Source organism: Panthera tigris, chromosome B3 (genome assembly GCF_018350195.1).
Source record: "Panthera tigris isolate Pti1 chromosome B3, P.tigris_Pti1_mat1.1, whole genome shotgun sequence".
NCBI lineage: Eukaryota > Metazoa > Chordata > Mammalia > Carnivora > Felidae > Panthera > Panthera tigris.
The window spans coordinates 45,508,206-45,530,398 of NC_056665.1; the positions used below are offsets into that span (position 1 = coordinate 45,508,206).

Sequence of the window (22,193 nt, forward strand, 5' to 3'; positions counted from 1 at the left end):
GGGGATTCTCCCTTCTCACCAGAGCACCACTAGGTATTGAGCTGCGGAGTTGCAGACTCTGCGCTCCCCCTGTTTATAGAGTCTTAATGGAATTTAAACCCTCTCCTTTCTCCTTTCTTCCTTTCTTCCTTTTTTGTTCAGTCCCTGTGGCTGTTTCCACTTTTCCATTTTCTCTGCAGCTGCTTTTGGTGGTGGTGGGGGTGCTTTTCCCATACTCTCTCCCCATCTCCGTCCTCTCTCCACAAGCAAAAACAACTCCCTGACCTCCGCAGCTTCTCTCTCCCCCAGTTCACCTCTCCACGCCGCGTACCTGCTGAGTTCTGTGGTTCAGGTTGTGCAGATTGTTGTGTTAATCCTCAAATCAGTTTTCTAGGTGTGCAGGATGGGTTAGTGCTAATCTGGCTACATTTCAGCAATGAGAGATGCAAAAAAAACCTTCATGCTGTTCCGCCATCTTGGCCCCTCCTCTGATGAGGCTTCTAATAGTCCTTGTCATTTTAATAGCTGATCACCAGAGGCCCAAGACTGAAAACTACGTGGCTCCCTGTCTGGTTCAGTAGATTTTCCAAAATGACTATGTGATGGGAAGATCAACCTGAAAGAGGGCTTTAGGGAGATGCTCCAGTTTCTCTTGTTGCAACATTCTTGCCTAGAATGTTGCATTGCCTAATTGGCTAAACCTGGCAGTAAGAACAGCCTGCTTTACCACTGCGCAGCTGACCCAAAACATTACTGAAATCTTGACCTGATGTAACCTTTGAGATTTGGGAACCTGGACGTTGTCAGCATTTTTGAACTGAACCCCTACCTTCTGTTCAGCTCTGGAATTTGGAGGTGAATGCGAACATAGTCACTGCCTCAAGGAGCTCCCTGTCATTCTGGAATGGAAGCAAATACCTGAGTAGGCCTTCCATATAACCTGCCATACAGGTTATAAGTGTTAGGAGATGTTACACATACATCTCCTGGGATACAAAAGACACGATGAGCCTTCTCACTGGGGGTCTGTGAAGCTTCGCTAGGAGACCCTTGTTTAGGTTTGACACAGCTTGTGTCTGCACTACAGGGAAATCAGGTTGCCCCAAAACTGGTGCCACTGGTTTCTCTAGTGGAATTCTGGAGAAGGTTTATTTTCTTCTCCTTCTTCACGTTTATTTATTTTTGAAAGAGAGAGACGGAGAGCATGTGTGCAAGCAAGCAAAGGAGAGGCAAAGGGAGAGGAGATAGAGACTCCCAAGCAGGTTGTGTGCTGACAGCAGAGACCCCGATGCAGGGCTTGAACTCATGAGCCATGAGAGCATGACCTGAGCCAGACACTTAACCGATTGAGCCACCCAGGCACCCAGGTTTATTTTCTTCTTTAATTACCTCTGTACTTTCCAGTTTGCTAAAAGGAGTACATATAAAGGTTTAAATAAAGGCAGGGCTGGCCTAGGAAATAGCCTTTTCAGCATGGGGGGGGGGGGACCTCCTTTAAGTCTTTACTCAGTGTTTTGTAACGAACATTTTTTTGTGAAAGAGATACTGATTAAGGGAGTGAAACAAGATTTTCTAGTATCATCAGCAATATAACAATAAGCCACAAAGATGAGATAAAAAGCAAATAGAGAGCCAAAGCAGGGACTAGTAAAGGATCTTTCAGCACAGGGGACTACATCAAACATCTGTAAGGAATTGCAGCTTGAGCATATGAATAAGACAGGGGTGAGGTCCAAAGATAAGTCTGAATTTTTAGAGTAAATAAATGTAAAAGCTTTGTTTTTAGACCCTGGAGCGTGGGCTGAGGAGAGGCGAATGAACTTAAAACTCTGGCCTGAGGATGGTTTCACTGACTCCCATGCCTGGGTCACCCGAGGGAGGGGTTTCTGAATTTGATGGCTAAAGACAAAGTGTCCGAACACTTGTTCTCATTTCCAGACTCCTGCTGATAATTGGCCCTGAAGTTTTGGCCTGCTTGCTTTTTTCTTTATGGTAATGAAACTCCTAACCGCATTAAACTACTCAAGGTTACTTGCGTTGGGCTCATTTAGCCCAGTTGAATAAGCACTGTCCCGCCGAAAAGTACAGCCAGGCAAACAGACGCATCCAGACATGCCCAAGAGTGCTCTGCATCAAGCAGAGTTTTGTTTCTCACCCCACACACCGAAAAGTGGGGCTTCTTGTTTTACTCTTTGCCTATCGCATCCACTCCCTTCCTCACGCAACAGTCTTCTTACCCCTGGGCTAGGATGCTAGAATGCTTGGGGTTTTTTTTTCATTAATTCCAAATGATGTTTACATAAGTGCCTTTGTGTGGAGTTCTGCATTGCCATAATTGAATTGATCATGACAATTCTAGACTTTTCATCTGCCTAGAGACAGGAAGATGATAGTAGCTTTGTAGCTAGACTGTCTGTGGTACATTCTCAGACTTTACGAAAAGATTCCATTTCCTCATTTAGAAAAGTAGAGATTTAGAAATAGTAGAGATTGTGAGCTGCCCTGCAATACCTATTTCCTCCTTTACATAGGAATGGCTGACAGCCTCCCCTAAGACTGCATTTCCCAGGCTTCCTTGCAGCTAGGCGTAACCATGTGATGTAGTGCTGGCCCATGGGGTGTGAGCAGAAGTGACTTGTACAACTTCCCGGTCCTACCTGTAAAAGGAAACAGTAAATGCCTAGCCCCCAGGCACTGTAGAATGGTCCTGGTGGTCCTGAATTGCTTTTGCAAATGCTTTTGAGGAGCAAGAGACAAAAATGCAATCTTGTTTAAACTGCCAGTTGCCACGGTCTTCATCACGACAGAAAAACCTATATCCCAACTATAACAAGAGTATAAAGGAAACTAGTTGTGATGTAGGAAAGTTTGAAAACAAAAGCTTGAGGTAGTAATAATGACCAAGTGTTCCACCTAAATGGCCATTATGTGTTCAAAAATGCCTGTAAAGTATTCTGACTTCACTTCCAAGAAGAACTCTCCTGCATACTCATCCTCATTAAACAGGCTTTGAAGGGCCAAGCTCCCTCTCAGTGTGCTGTTGTCTCATTGCTTCTAGTTTACTCATCTCTCCCCTGTGGTTTGTGCATGCTGCCATCCTGTGCCTTTAAATTATAGGTGGGTGGTGGGCCTACCTTAGATCTCTCCTCTCCTATACATTACCAAGCTCCTTTCATGTAGGAAGACTAAGGGGCTGAGGTTTCTGGAACAGGCTATGGCTAAAGCTACTGACTTAATCAGGTACAGGTCGTTAGCTTCCTTCTGTGCCCAAAGAGAGAAGGTTCCTGACAAGCCACCAAGGCTCTGACTGCCCGAATAAGTCAGAAGGCTCACACTACCTCTGGTCTACCCCGACCTCATCATATTCATGGGACTTCCCAGAGATACCATGGGGGTTGCAGTTTAAATGGATCAGAGTCTACATGGAAGAAGAATGCTTAATCTCTAAAGCTTCTCTATGCCCTAGTTCTTTCTCCATACTCACCTTCCCGTCTGGGTTTGTAATCTATTGGTGCAGCGGTACCTGGGGTCCCGAGAGCAGCCCCCTGTGTGATACAGCTCAGCTCTGGTTACTAAAAAAAAACAAAACAAACAAACAAACAAAAAAAACCATGTTGTTGGCATTTCCTGCACTTGGACAGATTAAAATGTTATTGTGGTCAATTCATTGAAACAGGTTTGCTTTGTTTTTAATACCTGGAAAAACACTATCCCTGATGAAATGTCGTTCTTTAGAGGGGTGTCTTAGATAGTTTAACGGTGGTACGGTGGAGGTCTTTGTACGTGTGTACATTATGGAACCTTTGGGGTTGGTGGCCTCCTTCAACTGAGCTATACCTCTAACAACTGGAGTATAAAAGGTCTTAATTATATGTGTGTTGTAATTTCCATGAAGTCTAGCTGGGTTGGGAGATGGAACTGAGTCTAATCAATCCTCTCTACCAATAAGCATTTTCCCCAGAACTGGGTTTGCCTCAGCCTCTTCCAGTCTTCCTGCAGCATCTCATGTTTTCTCCCTCCTGGCCTGAGTTTGCCCACAGCCCTACCCTATACAAACACGCAGTTTCCACAGAGGTGTGTTCTCTCCCTGTCCCACGAAATTCATTAGCTTGAAGTTGATGCTTGTTCTTGCTTGCTGTTGGTCTACCTGTCTTGTGTATCTGTGTTTCGTGTGTTCGTGCCTTCAGCAGCTCTTGGCACACAGTTTAAGCAGAGCACCCAATACCCAAAGACCCATAATAAGTGCTTACAAAGCCCAGGGTGTTGGCCTCCCTTTTGGTAACTGAGCTACAATTCTTCAAGTTAGGATTTATTACAATAGCTACAACCATATTGTAAATTCTACTAACTTGGCACTTATGTGGAATTGTTCACTTTCAGCCACATTCTATTCATAACAGTTGGGATTTTTATGATCCTGAGAACGTAGAAGTTGAATTTGAAAGTGGTTTTTTCTTTTTTAATACAGACTAAATTGTCCTTAAATTCCGGATTTTGAAAATCATGTGGGAGATTTATTTTGATGGTACTTTTGGTGGGTTAGAAGCTTCCTTCGAAAGCAGATTGCAGCAATTTTGTTATGTAATTTGTAGCTGTTGTGTTTTGTTTTGAAGCTTATCACTTATAGAAAGACTGTAGAAACCTAATGCTATCTTACAGAATTTTTTTAAGGGAATAAACAGACGTGCAACTTTCATTAAGTCTTTCCAATCTCTTTGCAGTACCATGCAGGATGACATTTTCATTCTTCATGAGCAAGAGTATGACAGCCTGCTTGAGTCTGTCTTCAAAACTGAATTCTTAAGCCTCTTAGCAAAGCGTTATGAGGAAAAAACCCAGAAGCAACTACCTCTGAAATTTAGCAATACGTAAGTGGGGATCTGGGGCCCAAAGTTGTGAGTAAAAATTGATCTCCCTGCTTCAGTCAAGGCTGAGAAGAGAGGAGGCTTGTGGGGTGGAGCAGGGGGTCTGACCGGCTTCAGTGGCTTCAGAAAAGCCCAGCCCTGTGTGCCTCCATTTCCCCCAGAGAGCCCTAGGGCCTACAGAAGACAGTCCTGATGGATGTTACAGACCTAGAAAGATCACTTTTGCATTTTTGTGAAGTAATATGGACAGCTACTTAAAATTAGGATTTTTCTGCCTTATGACATGAGAAAATGTAAGTTAAAAAAAAAGCAGAATATGGAATTGTGTTATGTAAGCCCATAGGCAGTATGAAAAATAAAAACTGGCTGGGCATTTTAGAGTTGTGGATGAATTTCCCATCTATTTGGGTTTTGGTTGCTAGTGTTGAATGAAATTTCATTAAGTAATAACCACCTTCCGTGCCAGGGAGACATGGGCTATCTTGTGTCTGGCATCTCTCAGTTCTCCACAAACAGACGGAGGGAAATCAGAGAGGCACAGTGACACCCCACAATAGTGTGGCCTGGAGAGTGTCCCTTCCCTTTCGTCCGCTCGGCAGACCCACCTGAGTTCACCTGATGGAATGACATTGGTACCTATAATGGGGTACCTCCCTCACCAACTGGTTTCTTACAGATGCTTCCTGGGCCCCAGATACTTCTGCCTCTGGTCGGGGCTTCGCACGCCGCTGTCCCACACCCATGTACGTTGTCCGCATTCGAGGGCCCCGGGCCGGCTCAGATGACCTGGGTTTGCCTAGTTTTACAGCACGCTTGCCCAGCAGCAGAAAACTCCATGCTGGAGTCTGCGAGCACCATTTTCTCACGTGTTACTAACAAATATCCTCGTCACAGGCTTGAACTCAAGTTGAAAAAGGAAAACTGGGGTCCCTGGAGTGCAGGGGGCTCCCGGCAAGTGCAGTTCCACCAAGGCTTCGGTGACCTGGCCATCCTCAAGCCCAGTAACAAAGTGCTGCAGGTCAGCATCGGACCAGGCCTGCCCAAGAACTCCCGTAAGTATGCACGGGGCCCGTGGCAGGACCACCGCCTGGCCCTCCCTCACCCTGCTCGGGGCCAGACTTGCTTCCTTCGAGATGCTCATGGGGCTCTGCGAGGCAGAGAACCAGTACATTTACTGCTTCCTGGGGCTGGGGTTTACTTGACATTGAAGCATTTCCAACTAAACCAACATCGAGGCAAATGAGCAGGTTAAACCTTTCTGGATAATTTCGCACTTAGGTATAGCAATCCTGGCATTACAAATACTGTGTTTAAAATAAATCAGGGGAGCCTGGGTGGCTTCGTCGGTTGAGCGTCCAACTTCAGCTCAAGGTCATGATCTCATGGTCTGTGAGTTCGAGCCCCACGTCGGGCTCTGTGCTGACAGCTCGGAGCCTGGAACCTGCCTCAGATTCTGTGTCTCCCTCTCTCTCTGCCCCTCCGTCACTCCTGCTCTCTCTCTCAAAAATAAATAAACATTTAAAAAAAATTTATAAATAAAATAAATCAGCTTGTTAGCTTCACATGTCCAGCCCATTCCAGTCAGATCTTGTCAATAGTACAAACATTACCTTTTCTGGCAGTTAGAAGAAATTGACCACGTTTTACCAGCCCTTAGCCAGGTTTCACTGTATTACTGTGCATCAGAGCTAATGGCTCCTCCTTCCACCATAGAACCAGCACTTACCTGGAAAACCCCTCCTCCCACCGCACTGCACTAACTCCTTCACCAACCTCTGATTCTTTTTCTATTTATTAGCAATATTTGTAATGTACAGCATAGAGTAATCATGTATGCTATGCTTTCATCTACTGTAGATGTCTTTATAGAATTTTCTCCATGCGTACAAGTGGATGCCAGGTATAAAGGAGGCCTTTGTGAAATCTGTCTACAAAGGTACACACTGGCATGTGCTGTAAGTCACTAATACAATACAGACAAATAGCCACGCAGAACATGTTGGTGTGTCTGTATCAGTTGGTACTTACAGAAAACAGACAGCAGTTCTTTTGGGTTTTGTTTTAATTTTTCTCTTTTTTTTTTTTTAAGTTTATTTATTTTGAGAGAGAGGGAGGGAGAGCACACGAGGGGCAGAGAGAGAGGAAGAGAGAGAATCCCAAGCAGGCTCCACACTTTGAGCGCAGGGCCCAACATGGGGCTTAACCTCACGAACCATAAGAGCATGACCTGAGCTGAAACCAAGAGTCAGATGCTTAACCAGTTAAGCCACCCAGGGGCCCCCAGACAGCAGTTTTTGAAGATGCTTTTAAATACACAGATTCTTGGGATGCCTGGGTGGCTGAGTCAGTTAAATGTCTGACCTCGGCTCAGGTCATGATCTCGTGATTCATGGGTTTAAGCCCTGCGTCAGGCTCTGTGCTGATAGCTTGGAGCCTGGAGCCTGCTTAAGATTCTGTGTCTCCTTGGCGCCTGGGTGGCTCAGTCCGTTGGATGACCGACTTCGGCTCAGGCCATGATCTCACGGTCCATGGATTCCAGCCCCGAGTCGGACTCTGTGCTGGCAGCTCGGAGCCTGGAGCCTGCTTCGGATTCTGTGTCTCCCTCTCTCTCTCTGCCCCTCCCCTGCTCAAGCTCTGTCTCTGTCTCTATCAAAAATAAATAAACATTTAAAAAATTTAAAAAAAAAAGATTCTGTGTCTCCCCACTCTGGTCTCCTGCCAATACCTCCTCCTGGCCAAACCCAACTGGAATGCAGAGGCCTCTTGGCCCAGGTGAAGCAGTCCTTTGGGCTCAGAGCCTGGCAAAGAAGAGCAACAGATAACCAGCGGGTTGTGAACAGTGTTCAGTAGGCCCCAAGTGGAACGTCCCCTAATCAGGAGGGAAGGAATCTAGGTACTGAGAGGGGAACCCTCACCAGGCCGCTTCCCCTTGTCCCTGGACCTCAGGACCTCCTTCATTTTGTGTTATCCGTGCCTTCTCACCTCCCGTCCCTCTCAGTTCCTCAGCCCTTCTCTTTGCAAGAAATTCCCTCTGCACCCCTCTTCTGGTTTGATCCTGCCTTCCTTCATGTCCTACTGGAGACCTATCTATTGGTTTCCTTTGTAATACATGTCTCTGCAGAGGTGCCATCTCCTCTGCCCGGCAGTGTTCCTGCCGCCCCAGGCTCAGTTCTGACCCACAGTGGGGTTCCATGGACCACCAGCTTATTTTCTAACTCCTCACGTCTGTGTCAGAAGTACAAGTCTTCTACCCTCTGTGGTCTCTGTTTTCATCGGAAGGCTCTTGACCCTACACTGATGTACAGTGAGCGCTGAGATGTGCTTCTTGCCAGTGACCGTGATGGGCAGCACTCACGGGTTCATTCCGTGCTGTGTTCAGACCACGAGTGCAAACGTTAAAATGTCCCACCCATCTCTTTTGAAAGCCCACAGAAATAGAAACGCTTTTGTAAGACTGTAAAGCCATTGTCTCTAACATTTCAACACCGTGGGTCCATCGACATGTCTTCTGGCCCCTCCTGTCCCATAGCTACTAAGACAGTACTTCCCTCAACTGTCCCTTCTCTAGTGCAGGCTCCTTGCATTTCTGGCTGGAACCTGGATTCCACACTTCTCGAAAGTTTTCCATAAGCAAGAAACCATCAGAAGCCATAAAACCAACCAGTGGTACTGATTTTGACTTTGTCTTGTTTGTTTGTTTCAGGTCCTACCAGAAGGAACACAATTCAAAACAAAGGTTATTCCGGTGGGACGCACAATGCCAACTACCCAATGAGAGCTGCCCCTCCCCCTCCAGGTAAATCCAGCGTGTGCCCGAGACCAGGACCACTAACCTGGACCCATCATTTGTAAAATGTATCTGGGAAGAAACCCATTAGCAGATAAGTGCGCACATATTACCCAGCCATGAGCCACTGCAGTGCCAAATGCACTCCCGCCAGCATAATGGCCCTGCTTGTGACCCCAAAATGCAGGAAAAGCATGAGCTCGTGAGACTGAACTGAGGCTGAGTTAACGATCTGGATTTCATTACCTAGCAATATTACTCCCAAAGGGAAGACTTCTTACATCAGTAAAAGAAAAAGGAGTTCCTTGTCCATGGCAACCAGGATGTTGTCAGCTTTTCAGTTGGGAGGATGTGGCCTTTGTGGGGCTAGGAGTTCGCCGGCGATAACCCCTCCACCAGCACTCTGTTCCCGCCAAGTATCACAATGATATTTTGCAACTAGTTAAGAGCTTCATGAATAAGTGTAAAATTTTTATTTTCAGTCAGATAGGCTCTTTATTCCAAAAAACAAAGGAATATCTAAAAGAATTACAAAATTGATACAAAAAAATTTTTTTAAACCTTAAGTTTCATATTTCTCATGTTTTATGATAAAAATACAGCACGCAGGTCAATAAAATCCAAACCGGAGTCAATGCAAGACTCTTTGCCTGGAAAAATCCATTTAGTGTTTTAAGAGCATTCTCAAAATGCACAAAATGTTTTTCCCTCACTCACAAAATTCAGTTAATAAAGAGCTGCCCCCAGAATATTGGGTGTTTGTAAGTTCAGGAGTCTGAGTCTGAAACGGTCACCTTAAGACCACACTTAAATCATCCCAGACAAGGAAATAGCAGTGTCTGAAGTAAGCAGGGAAAAGCATTTCTTTCATCTCCTGCTCTGCAATCTCAAAGCTATATGCTAAAATATGGACACCCGTGCCTAGCAGGAAAAAACTAATTCAGATCTCCTTGGGAGTCCCCATGCTTTCTGCCCAGCTCTCTTTCCTCCCCTCTGCCTTTACCCTTGAAGAAAATCCAAGCATAAAGGAACCTAAGAGAACCAATATAGTATTGTGTTACTACTTACGTGCTGGCGCCCCCCCCCCTCCCCCAGCCCCGCCCCACCCCTGTGCAGAATCCTGGCCAGACCACCTGGAAAGTTCATTTGCCTCAGCTTAGGTTGGCCAAAGTTGCCTCAGACCAAATACCCGACCTTGAGCTCGGCTCCCAACCCCTCTACGTGACCGTTTTCGTCAATAAAAGGAGGCAGTTGGACCTGAATCCCTTTTATCAGCCTTTCTCACCCTACCTGTGGTGAAGGAACAAGGTTGGGTATTTTTTCTTTCTTTTCTTAATTTCTTGTTTTGTTTTGTTTTGTTTTGTTTTGTTTTTATTTATGTTGAGAGAGAGAAAGGTGAGCAGGGGAGGGGCAGAGAGACAGAGAGAATCCCAAGCAGGCTCTGCACTGCCAGTGTGGGGCCCGACACGGTGCTTGAACCCACGAACTACAATTTCATGACCCAAGCTGAAGTTGGATGCCTAACCAACTGAGCCACCCGGGTGCCCCTTAATTTCTTTCCTTCTTTCTTTCTCAGCCTATCACAAACCATGCTTTTATTGTAACATATAATAAAAATGAGTAGAAGAATGGAATTTTAAAAGCATTCAAAATAGAAGCCAGAATTTCTTACTGGATTCAAAAGACATGAAATAGGTCTACGAAGCTGCTGTGAACACTTCTAAGTGCTTATCCTTAATTTCTGAACTTATCGAGGGTGAATGGGTCAACGCGCAGCATGGAGCAGCCCGTCTGTGACACCCCCCCCCCTTTAATTTCATAGCCCTACAGCACGTCCTGCTCTGGTTTGCCCCTCTCCTTGGCAACCATCAAGGTCCTTGTTTCTTTAATGAAGAAACTGACACACTGAAAGTTCATATATCTTGTTCAAGGTCAACAGAGCTAACCTAGGCAGAGCCCAATCTGACCTGCTGGTCTCTCTTATAAACGGTCATCCCACCTGTACCAAAGAGTTCTTTTCTTAATTCAGTTGGAAGAGGTTTTATAGTAGGTTTACCAAAATGGGCCTGGGGAAGTCTTGTTCTCCTTCATTCTTGCCCAGATCTGTCAGTGGGAGAAGAGGTAAGGGAGAAGAAGAGATCACACATACAATGGAAAGATAATGCCCCTTTTGGCCAAGGCCTGTGGTTTGGAGCCCATCACCATATTCCATTACTTAACAGATAATGTGATCTTGACTAGGAACAGTTGTTTGGCTACGAGAGTTTGCCCTATCTGGATTGATCCAACCAGTGGCCACATTTCCCTGCCTGTGTAGAGCGCTCCCTCTGCCTCCCACAGGGGACTCCGGCAGAGGACACCCAAGACTGACCCCTTGAAAATGGACGTCCAACTGTTTAGACAGCTGCCTGCCAGCCCTCTTGAATCATAGCCTCATAATTTTTCTTAGATCTAAGAATGTGCCTGCCAACTCATTGCAAGCTTACCTTTCCTTGCATGTGGGCTTTGAAAGCCTGAACATCTGGTGATTCTGCTACCCAATTCAACAAGCATGGGTGAGTGTCTGCTATGTTCCAGGCACTTGCTAGGCAGCTTACAGTGTATCAGCTCTGTCCCTCACAACATATTTGCAGTCATGTCCTTTGTATTTTCAGGTGGGAAAACGGAGGCCTGGCGAAGCTAAGTGACTTGCTCTTGGCTAATTGACGGAGAGCCTTTAAGCAGATCAGAAGATGTAAGCTTTGTTTTCTCCCGTTTTTCTCTCTCTAGGTTACCATCAGAACGGAGTCATCAAAAACCAATTTGTGCCACATCCCCACGCTCCTGGAAACCAGAGGTTAAATCAGAAAAGTCTGTACACCTCCATGGCCCGTCCACCCTTGCCACGGCAGCAGTCCACCGGCTCAGACCGAGTGTCACAGACGCCGGAGAGCTTGGATTTCCTTAAGGTCCCAGATCAGGGTGCTGCCGGGTAAGGGTCCCACCCCCTATAGATGAAGATGGTGACCTCTATCTCCATCCATCACAGCAAGGTCCGGGGATTCCTTTGGGCTGTCTATACATGGTTCTAAAGTTGTTTTCCACCTGCGTGGTATAATCCAGGACCCAAGGCCATGAGGCTGGTGGTTGGCATTCGTAAAAGTACCAGCCAGGTTGACAGCACACAACTCATTCTCTGGAGACGGCTTATCATGATCATCAGAAGAGGGTCCCCTTCAGCCCTGAGATTCAATTACTCTGTGACCTATCTTGCTCTCTGGCGTGGCTGAGGAATGATGGGGTTTTGATTTGTGTCTGTGCCTGCTGCTGCATAAACACTACAGCTCGAAGAGCCATTAGGAACACTGAGAATAACATCCCAGCATTGTATGAGGTACAGATGCTTTTATGAATACATATCTTCAGGGCTTTAAAATGAGAGCCTCATAGCCTTTCTAGAACTGAAAATGAAGAGTGATAAAAAGAAACCCCAGGTTTTTAGCTGGAGGAAGTAAAGACTTCTAGAACTCTGTATTGATATTCAAAGAGTTACTAGTGTGGAAAGGCGGTTGGACACGTCCTGTGGAGTCACCAGGCATAAAACAGGCCCACTCAAAGACGTGTAAGTGATCTCTGCCAGGAGGTAGCTTTTGGCATCAGTAAATAAAGGGGCATTCTAGAATCCCAAAGATGAACTGCCCTAGGATGTAAGGAGTACCTTGCCCCCAGAAGTATTCAGGCACGGGGTGGATGGAAATAAGCAAGCAGATGTACTGTAGAGTGAGGTTGTCAGGTACCAGATAAGGATGAGGGTCTTATTTCAGTCCTTATTACCTAGCTAATATTGGACCTGCTGCTTACCCTCCTTGAGCTTTTTCTCCCCATCTATACACTGATGTAATGGCCACCATGCATGCATGTTGTTGGGAGGACTAGAAATGATATACATTAAATACCCAGCATGATACTGGGCATGTAGGAGCCACTCGGTCCGCAGGGGCTCGATGACAATGATGGTGGTGGTGGTGGTGATGATGATGATAGAACCATTATCTCACCGAGGCTGAACTAGTGACTTTGAAGGAGTCCTCCAACTCCGCATGATTCTCCGTGGTAGAGTGGTTTTCTCCACTGAACCCAAGAGTGGGCCTGCTCCAGCCCACTCTTCCCCTTCCTCATGCCTGCCTGCATCTTCCATTCTCTGCGTGGCTCCACCATGATGGAGTTTCAGATGTGGTCGGGAGACTCGTGGATGCAATAGAGCAGTGCTGGGAGAGAGACAACAGCTCCTGCCATTCACCTCCATTTCCCATTACAAGATGTTTTTCCTTCCTTGTCAGCTTCCTTCTAAAGACCACAAAGCTTTTACAAGCTTAACCACGTTCTCCTGGGGTTCCTCTTCCCCTGGCAAGTCTCACCTCATTTGGGCTCCAGATAGGAAAACAGCTTAGTTTGGTACAGATGGCTGTCAGTAGAGATGATGCCACTCTACCCTGGATCTCTCTCCGCACCTACCCCCCACTTTTGTGTAAGTCGCTGCCTCCCACCAGTTCCAATGATCATGGCCTGCCTGATTGGCTTGATCAAAAGCAGTAGTTCTCTGACTTTAATGTGCACAGAATCACCTGGAGAACTCACTGGCCCACTTCCAGAGTCTGATTCAGTAGGTCCAGGGCGGTGCCCAAGAATTTACATTTCTATCAAGTTCTCAGCTGCTGTTGCTGCTGCTACTGATCCAGGGACCACATTTTGAAAAGCACTCCTCTAAAGGCATCTGTTCTCTAACTGATAAAGCCAGGAAAGATTCTGTGTACCAGTGAATTGAGAGGGTGCTGGTGAGGCAGAATTAAGAGTTTTACTCCATAACCCAGACCTACACTATTCAGATGGATGGACCTAATGAAAATAATCAAACAATTCTTCCTGGGCCCGGGTTGAGGTTCGTGTCCCAAAGTAGGCAGAGAATTAAAATCAATCAATCAACAAAATGCATCAAATCTCTTAGCTCTGTCTGTTAGCTTCCTACTTGCATTGGCCTTGGCAAGCAAAACCATCTTTCCAGCCCTGCTTTGCAAGTTACAGACTTGCACACCAGCCAACTGCTAGCATCTGTCAGCCAAAGGCAGGCAATTTAGGAACATAGTGTCTTAACTGAGGCTGCTCCCTTCCAGCCCTCAGCTGCGTGGCTCCCTATTTAAGTCTTCGCGCACCCTTTGCCACCTCTAGGTCTAAAGATCAGGCGTACATAATGTGGCGTGGTGATGGCTATGAGGCTGGACAGAGAGGGCACCTTCACAGCTGGCTACCAGGCAGTAAGATTTTCCTGACCTTCTGTTGTCTGTACTCTTAGTAGGCACACTGAGTCCAGGAGCTGCAAGAATCCCTTCTACCCTCCTCCTTGTACACTTAAATCTGCTGTAGTGCAAACATTCCTTAGAAAATCGTACTCTGGTCAAAGGTCTGAACTTTTTCTTCATATTTATTTTTGAAACACATCAAGTGAAAATTAAAATCATTTCTAATGTGGCCAGTGACCTTCGGCATGCCTTAGACATTTCAGGAGCCTTGGGGTCACCTGCATTTAATAGCTCCTCTTCGCCAAGAAAACATGAGTTGCCTTCATTTCACAGCAGGTTGTTGGAGCAAACAGCAGACTTGGGGATCCCAAACTTAAGCCTTTCCATAAACACAAAAATTCCTGTAAAACGTCACAGTTCCAAACAGTGACCTTGAAGGTACCAATCTATAAAGGCAAGGTTTCCGCGGTCTTTTGCTCCTCGGGCTTTCGTACTCTTGGGCTTATCTTTCCTTTCCCTCTCCCACCCCCAATGCACTTTTCTTTATAGACGTATTTAGCATAAGCAATCATTTCTTTTGGATCATGTAATGTGGATAAAATCAAATCGTATAATTAGCACCTCAAGTTAATTCAGGAAAGTCTTTGTCAGTTTATTTTAGGTTCAGCCAGGTTTTTTTGGAGAGAGCATGAAGCCTTTGCTAAATTAATTACCATCCCAACTGGATCCTTTACCCTTGGCTCACCACGTTTGGGACATGGTGGCTGTTCTTACTGTCGTCCTCATTGTTATTGTCCAGGGAAACTAGGAAAGATGTAGAGGGAATCGTTACCCTGCAGTCTCTTAGCATACCTTTTGAAATGTCTGATTCGGGTTCAAGGTCTTTCCTGAGAATCCAGAAAGAGAACAGGTTAAGCAAGAATCATACAAACATTTCATTCATCAGCCTTTGCTCTGATTTCATAGGAACACTTGATTTGCCAGTCACATGTGCTTTCGGTTATCCCTCCTATAGCTGAGACGTACATAATCTGACTCCATTTCATCACTGGAAGCATTAAAACCCAGACTGGAAATATCTTTTCTGTTGGCCTCTTTAATCCTATGGTCCATTTCATGGGAGGGCAACTTCAGGAAATTTCAAGATACTCCAGAGATTAATCCAACTAGAAGTAGGAGAAATAGAAAAATATTGAAAGTGCTCAGTGGTTGGGCTTCTTGCCATGCCACAAAGGGGGAGGGATCGATAGAAAAATTCAAATGCTGCCTGTATGTCTCTTGACAGGATTCTCCTAATGGAGTCATATTTTCAGGGGGCTTAAAATTTCCAACAAATGTCCAATAGCAATATTTCTCAACCCATAATCTACAGGGGCAGCAGCCGTATCCTGGCCGAGGCAGACATGAGGCTTAGGAATTCCTGGCATCCATTCCCACATTTCCAGTAATGTTTATAGATTCAACCTTTTGGAATACAGCGTATTTCAAATAGCCAATGAAATAAAATGCCATTATTTTCCTTCTTGGAATTTCAAGACATAAATCTCACATCTGCAGAACAAAGCAGTGATCTTAGAAAGCTCAATCCCAGCTCCCCCTGGCTTAGACTAGCTACACCCAGCTGCCCCAGAGGCGTGGGAGCTCTGAAACGTTCACAGAAGGTGGCCTGGTGGTGTGCAGCGAGCACAGGGGTCACAGTTGCAGGAACCGGGTGTCGGTCCCATTTCATGTGTTCGTTCCTTCATTGATTCGTTCCTCAAATATTTACTGAGCCACATGCCTTTTCTGTGCCACACGCTGGACAATTACCAGCTGTGCTTCCTCATGTTTGGCACCTAATCTTTCTACACCTTGGTGTCCTCATCTGTACAATAGGGATAATAATATAATGTTAAAGTCCACTCCTCGGGGTTTCTTGATTAAATAAGGGCTTTGTAAACCACAAGCATGATGCAACTTGAAAGTTTATCTGTATTGGTTTTACTACTGTTACTCATGTCCTTCGGTCTTACAGGGAAATGTTAATATTCTTTTTTTAAAGTTTATGTGTTTTGAGAGAGAGGACACATGTATGCATGTGTACATATAAGGGAGGGGCAGAGAGAGAGGGAGAGAGCATCCCAAATCCCAAGCAGGCTGTGCTCTGTCAGCACAAAACCAGAATTGGGGCTCGAACTCAAAAACCGTGAGGTCATGACCTGAGCCAAAACCAAGAGTCAGACACTTAACCGACTGAGCCACCCAGGCACCCTGGATAATATTAATATTCTCCTAGGATCGAAAGGCAGCTTTAGTCTCAAGAACTCAAATCTCTGGACCCCGTGAGGGTCTAAGCTTCAGGCATTGCAGCTTTAACAGGGGAAATAGGTGGCCTAGGAAAGCCAGACAAGGGGACCAGTGAGGGAGACACCTTCCCCTTCACACACGTATGGAAGAGCTCTGCCGCTCGCTGTGGGTGCAGAGCAACAGCAAAGCAGCCATGAGGAAATCATTGCAACAGACGCTCTTGCATTTGGACCGTGTAAAAAAGTCCACAACCTCTTCTCCAGCTATACTATGACTCCATCTTTTTCTAGTCGAGCATCCTCTGCTCCAGTCACCGTAACAGCTAACATCCCATGGAAAGTGACAGACGTTACCAGGAAAGAGCAAATGCATGAACACTCATGTTAGGGAGCCTTGTCACCATTGACGTCATTTGGGGTTTTGCTTTCTCATGGGCTTTCGGCATCTTGTGAGATCGAGCAGTTGTCCGTGAGGGTTCAAGTGTCAGTCGTTATCCTGAGGTCTCAGGGCAAAGGTCTTCCTCAGTCACTAAGACAGGACTTCTCCAGCAGCGTGGTTTTTCCAAAGCAGCCTGGATGGAAGGCGCTTGATGACTTGGGAAACCTCGTGGTGTGGGTTATAATGTGATGGCATTGGAGGTGTGATGCCCAACTCAGAAAACGACCTGCTGTAAAAACAGGCTGCTGTAACTCAGTTTCTTCCTGTGTTTGTCTTCTTACTGGGGGAGAGATACGCTCAAGTGGGAAGTGTGTACAAATTCTCCCAAAATGATGGGTCAAGCAGTAACAGGAAAACTGGATTACATTGTGCAGAAGTTACCTAGAAGGAGACAGTTTGCTCAGTGACATGGCAGTTTCCAACTACGTGTTAATATGTATAACATGAACACTTATTATTGAACTGGCAACAAGAAAAAGAACCGTTGCTGTGAGTCTGAAATTCTTGCTCCAACCCTCATTAGCCCAATGAAATGATTGTTTTTCTAACAGTTTTCAATCATGTAACGCTTAGTAGGCGTGCAAATGTCACGTGCCAAAATTATCTAAGCCCCGCATGTGTGTTACAGAACACATCCAGGCAGAGCACAACAGTGTGAGGACAGCAGTGTGCTGCTGAATGACTGGCTGTCCACACACCAAAGGGCCTGAGTTGTGCTCAGTTTGCCAGTTTCCACTCGCCATGGCCAGTGCCAGGCTACCGGCATGACCACACTGGCCCCGGGCTTGGGAAGAGATGTGCAGCCACACACCGTTACCGAGTGTTCCCACCAGACTTAAGCAACCAGACGTTTTTAACCTCGAGTGCAGAGACAGAAATGAAATGTAGCAAAATAATTAGGAAGGGTTGAGTGATGAGTAGTTTTTGCTTGTGCTTTTAATTTCATCACTTGTAAGTGTGTTCCGTTTAATCTTTAACAGTGGCCATTGTTTAACGACTCACAGAATTCCCGATGGCCTAACAACCCTCTCTCCTGGGCTGGACGAGCCAGTGCCAGCTGCCTGAGCAGGAGGGTCGCGTTTGCTGTGTGAGCAAGTCTGAATCCCTCCTTCACTGCATTGACCAACCGCCCCTTGGCCGCAAGTGGAGGCTCCAGGCACCTAAAAGGCCTCATTAATCAATTTCTGGCAGCTCTTAGTCATGATCTCTCCCCATTATTGATTACACAGGATCGCCACCTAGTGATGCAAAAGAGATTGTGTGGGTTTAAGGCTGCATCGGTCTAAGATAGAGCTAGGAAAATGGCTGTCCCTCCCGGCTGCTTTCTGCGATGGTTTCTGGGTCTGCAATGTGGTGAAATGTGGAGGCAGCAGTCTCTTCATCGGCACAGACTTCCTGTGTACCGTGGTACTTCTGACCGTAGAGATTTTGTTGAGAGCGCTCTAGAAAGAATTCTAAGAATTAGAAAAAGAACCTGGACCATTGCCTGAGTCTCCCTTTTTTACAGATGAAGACGCTGATCCTTAAAGAGGTGAAGCGACATCCCCAAGCCACATGCCCGCCAGTGGCCAAACTGGGCCTCACACCCGGCGCCCTGACTCTTCAGCCAGTGCAGTGTCCCTCCTACACCTGCACACGGTCACTCCATGAGAATGTGCAGACTGAGGCCACGCAGTGTTCCCGGGCCTGGTGCCAGGTCCGGGGGCTACAGTGGTGAGCATGAAGAGGCCCAGTCCCTGCCCCATGGAACCTTTGGTCCTTAGAGGGAGTCAGCTGAATGGTGACATAGGTCCCTGGACTGCCACATGGACCCCCTGCTCTGAGCAGGTGTGAGCTGCCCAGGATGCGGTGGCAGGTTTGAAATGAGATCTGAAGGCTGAGCAGGAATTAGCAGTGCTGCTTAGGGCAGGGGTGGGCCGAGGGGACATCAGACCAAGGGACCTCAAGGATTACTGGGGGATTTGGGTTCCCATGTAGGTCCTTGGCAAGTTGGTTTCAAAGGTCTGTGTGGCTGGAGCTCTGGGAGCCTTATGCGTCTGTTATTGTGACGTCTAGGGATGAGACCGGCAGGAAGTCCCAGGAACCTACAGTGGTCATTTCACGGGAGTGTTGTGAAATCAAATGAGGCCATGTCTGTGAAAATGCCTAGCACAGTGCCTTGCCCAGCACAGCCACAGCCCAGGCGAGTTTATATCTCATACAGCTATAGGCAGGGGTTCCCAGACAACGTCCCTTCGGCCCACACTCACAAGAGTGAAACCATGCTCAGATGTGAGAATGAGGCAGCAGGAACCGGCCAGGAAGATTTTGTTGTCACTGGCTGTCCTCCTGGAAGAGTTGTACTCCATCCTGGTCACAGAGGACATTTAAACAGGAAAGAGCCAGACCATAGTGACCTTAGGGTTCATTGTCTAAACAGACACTTCCCTGGGGTGCCTCAGTGACTCCATCAGTTAAGCGTCCAACTCTTGATTTCAGCTCAGCTCACGATCTCACGGTTTGTGAGTTTGAGCCCTGCCTGGGGCTCTGCGCTGATGGTGTGAGGCCTACTTGGGATTCTCCATCTCCCTCTCCCTCTGCCCCTCCCTTAGCCACACTCTCTCCCTCTCAATATAAATAAACTTTAAACAGACACTTCCTTAGTGCAAAATGCAGAGCTATTCCCAACCTCCACATCTATTCCCCATCAAACACAGTCTTCCAGTCCACACTCTTGTTCCGCAGCAAACAATGCCCCATCTCAAAGCTGCCTGGACTCTTTATGCTCCCACCTGGGAAGCACAGTGAACCCCGTTTAGCCAAGTAGTAAATAGCCAGATGGTTTTATATTGGTAAAGTGTGGGAGCCGCTGTCTGGGGCCTGGGACGATCAAGCCAACTGTAGCCAAGGGCCTACAGGGGAACCCAAATCCGCCAGTAATCCTTGAGGTTTTACCTTGATTGGGTTTACTTCGATTTATCCTCTGATGCCTTGGGACCAAATACCACGCAGTGGCTGTGTTCAAATAGGTGTTTGAACAGTCCTCCCTACCTCCATCTCCTTCTCCAGCCTGCCCTGGTTCTGGGACACCTGGTGTCTGCCGTCTCAGAGTGGCTGAGGTCACTCTGGGTGTCAGCAGTGTGGTGCTGAGCCAAAAGGGGTCTGTGTAAGTTACTTTTTTTTTTTTTTTTAAAGCAGATTGTTTTGAGACATAATTTATATACCATTAAATCAGCCTTTTTAAAGTACCATTCAACTGTTGGGATTTTGGGGTTTTTTTTTTTTAATTTTATTTAAGTAATCCCTGTACCCAGTGTGGGGCTCGAACTCACAACCCCGAGATCAGGAGTCACATGCTCTACCAACTGAGCCAGCCAGGTGCCGCCATCAGAATCTAATTTTCAAATTTTCATCATCCGCAAAAGACACCTCCTTCCCATTAGCAGTCACTGCCACCGACCCCCAGCCTCAGCCCCAGGCAACCACTAATCTGCTTTCTGTCATTATAGATTAACCTTTTCTGGATATTTCGTAAAAATAGAATCCTTTTGTTAAATTGGTTAAATGGCATGTATTATAAATGGAATTGTTTTCTCTGTCTTGTGTTCTCTAATCTTGCTGAACGTGTTTATTGGTTCTCCTAGTTTTTTAGTGCAGTGCATTCCTTAGGATTTTCTATATGCAAGATCATCTCATCTGCACATAGAGGTATTTTCACTTGTTTCCAGTGTGAATGCCTTTTATTTTTCTTGACTGATCGTTCTTGCTAGAGCTTCCAATGCAGTACTGAACAGGTGGTGAGAGCTGACCTCCCTGTTTTGTTCCTGATCTTAGGGGAAAAGCATGGTCTTTACCAGTAAAGATGATGTAAGCTAGGAATATGTGAACTGAGTGTCCTAACACCAGTCAGGGCTCCTAAAGGTAGGAAGACAGCAGTGTGGCCTGTGGCAGGACATGAGGCTGGGAACCAGTGGGGACCACACCTGGCAGGGACTTTGTAGGCCTCATGAAGGGTTTTGGTCCATTTCCCAAGACCAAGGAGAAACTGTTAGTATTTTTTGTGGAGGGTGAACTGAACTTATAGACACTGAGTTGGGGGGATATTCAGGGAGCCCAGAAAGGAAACAACCGGACATGGTGGAGGAGGAAGTGCCAGAGCTGGGTCAGAGCTGGAGGCGATGGGCAGAGGAGCCAGGAGGTGACTCCCAGGACTGCTGCAGGGAGGATAGTCCTACATTTCAGAGCATCATCCACCTTTGTCTCCCCACTAAGAGGCCCCCCTGGTCCCCTTTTCCCAGGGACGACACCCAAGTCCCAGTACTCTTGGGCCCAGAGGCCTTATCAGCCTGCACTAACTAATGTTTGTAGGTTTCCTCCCTGGACATAAGAGAGTCCAAGTCTTCTTCTTCTATGAATATCTGGGGGTGGGGGGGGGCGGAGAGTGTGTGAGTGTGTGTGTGTGTGTCTGCAATGTTCCAATCCTGTGTCCTGCAACTGCCAGGCTGGTGGCTTCTCTCCCTCCCAGGGTATTCTAATGCACACCCTCCTCCACTCCTCCTTCCTTATTGCTGGGAAATCAGATGACTTCTGGTATGCAGGCTAATGGCTCTTATTAACCAAATGCTGACACATCCCTAATATATAGGTTGCTTAATTAAGAGCCTGCTTGCCTGGCCAGCTTTCAGAGAGGCAAGCACTTGTCCAGGAGGGAATGGGGATTTCCAATGGACTAGGGAGGAAATTATGTCAGGCTAATCATCTATAAGATGCTTTTCCTCCAGGATAAAAGAAAAGTGCTTGGTGATAGGTGGGAAGATAGGGATGGGGGTTGACCTAAGAAGAATGGAGCCTGAGTAACCTTAGGGTTTGTTCCCTCCCACACAGGGAGCCCCCGAAATCCCACCCTGACAGGAACAGTCCTACCCCCCCAGGTGGCAGCCAGTCCCCCCTCCCCACCAGATCTAACTCGCTCATCAGCACCCATCTACTGTCATGGGGCCGCAGCAAAGACAGAGCAGCTCTGGCCTCCTGAGATCACAGATCAAAACTGGGTGTGCTTTCCCTTCCAGGACGCACGCCCAGGGAAAGACCCTCCCTTTTCCTTCTTCCTTCCACAGGTGTCAACAGCCACCAAGTGGAGTGCCACCCAATTCCTCTGAAAAGAAACCTTAAACGTAACTTTCTTTCCCCCCTTTAATTATTTTTTAATTTACATCCAACTTAGCATATAGTGCAACAATGATTTCAGGAGTAGATTCCTTAATGCCCCTTACCCATTTAGCCCATCCCCCCATCCCACAACCCCTCCAGTAACCCTCTGTTCTCCATATTTGAGTCTCTTATGTTTTGTCCCCCTCCCTGTTTTTATTTTTGCTTCCCTTCCCTTCCCTTATGTTCATCTGTTTTGTATCTTAAAATCCTCATGAGTGTAGTCATATATTTGTCTTTCTCTAATTTCGCTTAGCATAATACCCGCAAGTTCCATCCACATACTTGCAAATGGCAAGATTTCATTCTTTTTGATTGCTGAGTAATCCTCCATTGTATATATACACCACATCTTTTTTATCCATTCATCCATCG

The 22,193-nt window shown here is 46.5% G+C and overlaps 1 protein-coding gene and 1 non-coding gene across 2 annotated transcripts in view; one reads left to right on the top strand and one right to left on the bottom strand.

Moving 5' to 3' along the window:
• The window catches only part of MYO1E (myosin IE), a 211,567-nt gene that overhangs the window by 178,959 nt on the left and 10,415 nt on the right, over window positions 1-22,193 (top strand). The window contains exons 23-26 of the mRNA XM_042988744.1: window positions 4,701-4,847; window positions 5,739-5,896; window positions 8,548-8,640; window positions 11,401-11,602. Coding sequence (XP_042844678.1) covers window positions 4,701-4,847; window positions 5,739-5,896; window positions 8,548-8,640; window positions 11,401-11,602 — 600 coding nt within the window. The remainder of the gene's footprint in view (window positions 1-4,700; window positions 4,848-5,738; window positions 5,897-8,547; window positions 8,641-11,400; window positions 11,603-22,193) is intronic.
• Window positions 19,918-19,990, bottom strand: TRNAR-CCU. Its single transcript has one exon. It is a non-coding gene; the product is annotated as a tRNA-Arg (tRNA).